This window comes from Portunus trituberculatus, chromosome 38, assembly GCF_017591435.1.
Source record: "Portunus trituberculatus isolate SZX2019 chromosome 38, ASM1759143v1, whole genome shotgun sequence".
NCBI lineage: Eukaryota > Metazoa > Arthropoda > Malacostraca > Decapoda > Portunidae > Portunus > Portunus trituberculatus.
Genome location: NC_059292.1, coordinates 38,826,543 through 38,834,042, shown reverse-complemented (window position 1 = coordinate 38,834,042; position 7,500 = coordinate 38,826,543). Strand labels below are relative to the sequence as shown.

General features: G+C 45.5%; 1 protein-coding gene across 1 annotated transcript in view; it reads left to right on the top strand.

Moving 5' to 3' along the window:
• Nucleotides 1-2,105: 2,105 nt before the first annotated feature.
• LOC123514931 overlaps nucleotides 2,106-7,500 on the top strand; it is a 14,676-nt gene continuing 9,281 nt past the window's right edge. The window contains exons 1-4 of the mRNA XM_045273187.1: nucleotides 2,106-2,345; nucleotides 4,693-4,913; nucleotides 5,643-5,804; nucleotides 6,830-7,077. Coding sequence (XP_045129122.1) covers nucleotides 2,106-2,345; nucleotides 4,693-4,913; nucleotides 5,643-5,804; nucleotides 6,830-7,077 — 871 coding nt within the window. The remainder of the gene's footprint in view (nucleotides 2,346-4,692; nucleotides 4,914-5,642; nucleotides 5,805-6,829; nucleotides 7,078-7,500) is intronic.

The window sequence follows — 7,500 nt, the reverse complement described above, 5'->3', positions numbered from 1 at the left end:
AAGTATGTGGAAGCAGGAAAGAAGATATCTAGAATATTTTCATAGATATTTAAAAATAGCTAAGAATCTTTATATCACAGAATCACTGATGTAAAATAAATACAGTTGTGGAAAAAAATCTAAAGGTATGAAAAAATGTTCATAAAGAAGCAACGCCACGGAAACTGCCATGACAGAACTCTGGAGCTACATACATAATACCAACTAACATACATGATGCGATGTAATCAACATATGTACATAGTATCAACTAACATTCTTGCTTAACATACACTGGCAAGTTGTAACCCCAAACATCCCCCAAACCCCAAGGTGTCCCCCCAGATTCTATCCCCTCCCCCCAAGCACCACACTACGAAACACTCCCTCTACTCTACTGCCACTCTGACCCTAACCTCGCCCCACTGACTCACTTTGGCGCTTTTTTCCTTTCTAGACATCATCTGGACTAATGTTTCTTGGGAGGCTGGCACGGGGCAGCGTTCGCCACATCCCAGCGTCGGCATGGTGTTTGTGGTCTTGTGTCCTTTGCTTCATTTAAGCATTCAAGCTTTAGGAAGAAGGAAACGATCATTGCAAATATCATTGTTACCTTGACTTATTGTTTTTTTTATTAGTTGTATACAGGAGAAAAAAAGTAGATAAAGGTGAAATAAAAAGAGTTAGACTGCTCAAACTTATTAATGAGTGAGAAAGATGAGCTGTGTAAATGATTATGTAAAAAACGTCATAACTATGTTTTTTTAATTATTTATATGTACGAAGGGAGAAAAGTGGATACAAATCAAATAAGAGAGAGAGAGAGAGAGAGAGAGAGAGAGAGAGAGAGAGAGAGAGAGAGAGAGAGAGAGAGAGAGAGAAGTTAAAACGAGTGAATCCGAAGTGAGGAAAAAGCTTCTAGAAGTGGATGAAAATAAGGCGACAGGGCCGGACAATATAAGCCCTCGCTTGCTCCGTCAGTGTGCTAATGAGCTGGCGCGACCACTCGCCTTACTGTTCACTCGGTGTCTCGAGTCCGGCACGTGGCCGGCAGCCTGGAAAACGAGCAATGTAGTGCCAGTTCACAAAAAAGGAGGCAAGAACCAGTGTAAAAACTATCGCCCTGTATCCTTACTGTCGGTGCTCAGTAAGGTTCTGGAGGCTATTATAACCTCTAGGGTCACTGAGCACCTAGAGAAACACCATTTTCTGTGCGTCAGGCAGTTTGGTTTTCGGCAGGGTAGATCCGCGGCAGACCTACATCTGCTGCTTGCCACCCAATTGAGTGCTGCACTTGATCAGGGCAAGACCACAGCCGTCGTGGCACTGGATATTGAAGGCGCTTTCGACCGGGTGTGGCACAAAGCCCTGATCACTAAAATTCGTGCAACTGGCATTGATGGTGCACTCCTGTCTCTGCTGGAGGATTATCTCAGCAACAGACACCTGAGAGTGACTGTCAGCGGCCAGGAGTCAGAGGTGCAGCCCATCAAGGCAGGTGTACCACAGGGAAGTTGCCTCGGCCCTCTGCTGTGGAACATCTACATCAACGACCTGTTGCACCTCATCCCCAGCGCAAGGGCTTACGCTGATGATGTAACTCTGACTAAGAGTTACCAGGCAGAGGAGGAGCCTGAAGCAGCAAGGCAGCTGGAGGACAGGTTGAGCCGCATCGTGGCCTGGGGCAACACCTGGCAAGTTAAGTTCGCCCCACAGAAAACACAGCTGCTCCTCGTCTCAAGGTCACGCTCAGCCATGCGCATAAACTTCAACGGGGCAACACTTTCACCACAAGAGGAGGTAGAGGTGCTGGGGGTCACCTACGACCAAGGATTGACCTTCAGGACCCACATTGAGTGCCTTGCCAGGGCAGCCTCCGGGAAGCTCGCCTCACTCCGAAGAATGTCGTGGTTGCTGGATGGTGAGGGGCTAGAGCTGCTCTATAAAGCACAAGTAAGGTCCTCCCTGGAGTTCTCATGCCTTGCGTGGGCGGCTCCGCCAGCAAACACCTCACCCTCCTGGACAAAGTACAGAACCGAGCAGCAAGGCTTATCAGGGACACTGCTGGGCAGCAGCCACGACTCCACACCCTCCAGCATCGCCGTGACGTGGCGGGACTCACGGTGATGTACAAAGTGCAGGTGGAAAGAGTGAGCCACATGCAGGAGCTTCATCTGCCTGCACGCTCCCCTCAGGTCACCACCCGCATGGTCACCCAGACACCTGGTGAGCTCCTGCTGACCCGATGCAGGACATGGCATCACCAGAGACAATATATAAACTCGTGTGCAAGAAAATGGAACACTCTGTTGGCCTCACAGGAGATAAACCTCAGTGACACAAACACTCAGACATTTAAAGTGCAAGTGAACCATTGGTTACTGAGGCAAGGGTGAACCATGTACAGTGATATACATCACCAGGGTCAGATTTTCAGATAGGTTGCACTAACCCTGTACCCTTTAGTCTGTAAAAACAACGTTCTTATGTAATGTAGAAGTTGTTTTCCCTGTACATTTGATCAGTATAAATAAAAAAAAAAAAAAGAGAGAGAGAGAGAGAGAGAGAGAGAGAGAGAGAGAGAGAGAGAGAGACAGAGAGAGAGCAGGTGTATACAACGACTCAAAAAGTCCTTGAATCTGTAATCACTCATGAATCATAATAATTTCTACAAAAATTAGGGAAAATAAGAATCAGAACGTAATGAAAGAGAAGGAAGATAGGAAGGGAAAAAAGGAAGAGAAAGAAGAAAAGAAGCGAAGGAACGAGAAGGAAAGGAAAAAAAAAATTGGATAGAAAAGGGAAGAAGGAAGAAGCGGAAGATGTAAGGAAAAGAAGAAAATAATTGATAAAGATATGTTTTTCTTGGAGTTGTTTATACTCGTAACAGGAAGTTGATAAACAGATACTTTTGTTATTAGAACAGTAGTGTGTGTGTGTGTGTGTGTGTGTGTGTGTGTGTGTGTGTGTGTGCGTGCGAAAAACAAAGCCCGAAAAAGTCTACACTGCACTACAAGAACAATGATGAAAACAAACATGGTGCAAGTAAACACGGATATTGAGGAATGCGATCTCGAAAACACTACATGTACATTTTCATGAGACACTGTACGTAGACATGGATCGGGATGCAAGTAGGCTACAGTACTCACGAATCCATAAATACTTCATCCTTCACGTAACCTCACCTCACCTCACCTATTTCCGTTTTTTGCCCGCCCGGCATTCCGACACCATTATGTCTGTCCTCACAAATCAACACAATTTTCATTCTGCTGTTCAAGCCATACTGTAGCACCGTTTTTCACCCACCACCTCTATCCTCTCCTCATCATTTCTTCACATACCAAACATTATTGGTTTACTTTTTATCTCCCGTGACTAAAAGCTGTCTGACTCGTCAATGTCTTTTCACTTGCCCTCGTTACTTATCATCATCAAGTTTCGTTCCTGTCACCATATCCTTTCGCTAGTTACCACACCTCTGTCTCACCACTATTATCTCTCTCCTGTTCCGTCGCCATCACCTCTCCCTTTCCTCTGTTATTATAGGTATGATTGCATAAGGGATTCATGTTGTATTGCAATTTTCAAAGACGAGTACACCGGATTGTGGATAAGATGATGGGTAAAAATGTATAGGTAGGCATGTTTTGTACAGAGATTACCACGTGTAGGACTAATGACTTCTTGCTAATTCACATTTTTTTAAGTGTTCATGTGCAAAATGTTTCATAAAATAAGTGTAGGACAACTGCCTTCACAAATCATGTCATTTTCTTCTCGTTCTTTGTGAAACTCTTCATATAAAATAATTCATTAGTTCATGCATTAAATCCTCTTCGTTTGTAGACATATGAATTACTGAACACCGTAAAATCGATGGGAACAGTTTACATATGGCTATTAAATACATGGACTGCACATAGATAGACTTTGCAACTTCCTGTATGGTCTTAAATCTAGGCACTGTCCTCCACGTCTCAGGACATTAATAAATCTTAGGTCTTTTACGCATGCTCACTCCATCCCTTTTCCCTTCCTTGTCTCCTCTCAGAACTGCCAGCCATATACTCCAGCACATTCCATAAAGCAGTGAGGCACAGGAGTGTAGTTGCTCCTTCCATTTCACGTATCCCGGTGCTTCTGCGTGTCGCAATAGTGGATATAAATATTGTTTTCTCTTCGCTCAGTACATTCATTAGGTGTCCTGTCCTGTGTTCTCCTTCTGTCTACAGTCAGGAGTGATTAGGTTTTTCTGTCAGCTACCACGAACTGTATTAAATTTACAGCAAGTCTGTCAGTGAGTGTGTGTGTGTGTGTAATTCACTGTTTGATCTGCTGCAGTCTCTGACGAGACAGCCAGACGTTACCCTACGGAACGAGCTCAGAGCTCATTATTTCCGATCTTCGGATAGGTCTGAGACCAGGCACACACCACACACCGGGACAACAAGGTCACAACTCCTCGATTTACATCCCGTACCTCCTCACTGCTAGGTGAACAGGGGCTACACGTCAAAGGAGACACACCCAAATATCTCCACCCGGCCGGGGAATCGAACCCCGGTCCTCTGGCTTGTGAAGCCAGCGCTCTAACCACTGAGCTACCGGGCCGTGTGTGTGTGTGTGTGTGTGTGTGTGAAATGAAGAAAAGATAAATAATATGCTGTGTTTCTCTCCTAAAATATATTTTATCAGTTTCTTTCTCAGCGCGAGGAACTGCATGGGATGTCTCTGTTCCACCCACACTCTCTGGGTACCTTGAGGCTCTTCCTCCTCGCTGCTGTCATTTGCCTACAGGATGGGGCAGCGGGCGGCACCACGCACCTGGAGGGCGTGGTGAAGCGCGTGGCCAAGCACCACCTGGCGCAGTGTTACCTGGTGGTGGTGACGACGGAGGAAGGAGCGGCGGCCCTTACCCCTGTGGCCAGGTATGTGTGTGTATTTACTTAGTTGTATTTACCTATTTTATGAGATACTGGAAAAGAGCCACACTAGGCTCATGCTGTCTTGCCTCCTGATCCATTGCTATCAAAAATTTTGCTTAAATTTATGCATGGTCTTTGTACACACCGTTTCATCAAGTTTGTTCCACGCTGCTATACATTTGTTTGTGTGTAATTCACCTCGGTCGCCTGCTGGTCACCCAGCCTTCCCCATTACGGAGCGAGCTCAGAGCTCATAGACTGATCTTCGGGTAGGACTGAGACCACATCAACACACAACACACACCGGGAAAGCGAGGCCACAACCCCTCGAGTTACATCCCGTACCTATTTACTGCTAGGTGAACAGGCTTGCCCATTTGCCTCGCCGCTTACCGGGACACGAACCCGGCCCTCTCGATTGTGAGTCGAGCGTGCTAACCACTACACTACGCGGTGTGTGTGTGTGTGTGTGTGTGTGTGTGTGTGTGTGTGTGTGTATGTGTGTGTGATGATTTTGACTTGTATTACTTATGATTAATGGCTTATTGACTCATAGTAAAACAAAGAAGGTCAGAAAATATTCATTGTGGAACAAATGCCTTAGTATGTGTAGAGACAAAAGTTTGTGTGTGTGTGTGTGTGTGTGTGTGTGTGTGTGTGTGTGTGTGTGTGTGTGTGTGTGTGCGCGCGCGTATGTGTATGTGTGTGTGACATGTACTATACCCTCTCTAGATCCCTGTGGGAAGTATTTTACCCATTCCTGTGGGTGGCCGTGGGTGCCGCTGCCACTCCTGCCTCCGTGGTGGATGGTCTGCGAGAGAGGGACCCTCGCTTCAGTTGCCGAGCCTTCCTGCTGGATCTGTCACGGCCTGCTGACTCCATACACCAACTGAAGTGAGTTTACACGCACACACACATAGTGGATAAGGTGGTGAGCGTGGGATCGGGCAGACGTCCACGCGTAGGTTCAAATCCCACTACGTACAGCCTTAAACACTTAGCCATTTGACGAGTGGTTTAAAGTTACCTACATATCACCAAGATACCCAGGTTCTAGGTGGTTACACCCAAGATGAGCTTGAGTGGTGATATGGGCCCTAATATGGATACCACTATAAATAGAATTGCCTGCGCCACTAATGGGCTGAACAGCGCTTCCCATACACTCTTGAAGTTTGCCTATAGGTGCAATAGGCCTTACCGTAAAGAGAAAAAAAAAAAACACACTCACACACACATCTTTAGGGAGTCACAAAATACTCCTATTTTTACCCGTACCAGGCCGGCGCATCGTGTGACGTGAGACTGCTGGCACGGGTCTTGTTTATGAAAACTCTAATGGAACTTATAGGATCAGTAGCGGTGATCTAACACACGCGTCTGCATCATGGCGAACCGCAGCGTGCAGTCATGATCACTAGCTGAGAAACGTAACATACAACTTCCACTTTTTACCCTTGTACGTAATATTAAGTGCTTATCTAAGAATGTGGGACTTCGGTAAGAACGTTCAAGAGGAAAACCCGGGGAGTATGTGGGAAGAGAATGCTGGGGATGAATGTTAAGAGAAATTTAATGGACGGAGTGAAAGAGAAGATGGTTTTAATGGATGTGACTGAGGAAGGCCCAGAAGAAAGAAATCAGTAGATAAGAGAATCTAAAATGAGGGAATATGCAGAACAGTGGAAATCAGTTAAGTTTATTTTACTACTGACGACGACTGCAGAGATCAGTGTCTTGTGGCCGCTGCCTGAATGGTATATATCTGGTGCCTCGGAGGGACAGGCGGTGATGTAAATTGTACCTTTTTTCATAGACTCATACCTGGGACGCCGAAGCAGCTGTGGGAGATGGAGTAGTTTTTATTCATTTATTTATTTTTTGTGCATTTTGTTCATAAATCTGTTATATCTTCACAGGTTCTTGGAGGATACACACTTGCATTTGTGGCCGGAGACAAGAGTGGTGGGTGTGGGGCCGCCCCTATCCGCTCCTGCTGACACACGTACACTCTTGACGCATCCAGCCTTCCGCAACACTCCACACGTCCTGTACTTCGCCCTCCACGCCCACGACGATCCGCCGGATGCCCAGAAGTCTGGATTGATCCCTTGGGGAACAGAAGAGAGCTGTGGTGCCGTAGTGGAGGAGGGATGGCAAGAGAGAGGTGAGAAGTGGAGTGTTGGTGATGGTGGTAGTTGTATACAGTGAGTCATCTAAATCCTCATATACTTTAATGCTTTCAGTCAGGCATACATACAACTCTAACTCAGTATAGTGGAAAGATGATAAATGGTTTCATAGCAATTCAGACTAGTTAGTGTTTGAAAGTTTGTAGATAGTTTATGTAATGTATATGCAGTACATATTTTATCCTACGAATAACAATGTAGAAAGAAAATGGAACAGCAAGCAACACTTAAGTTTTAGTAATGCAGGTATGTTTTTACTTTTTCAGCGTCTCATCTCGACGTATACTTTTAGTATATTGGTGGAATATGTTAGATTTTCCAAAGATATTTTATAGTTCTAGTGATAGTTTAACCAATACTCTACATCTTCAATGGTAAAGGGACCGGTGAGGCTCAGT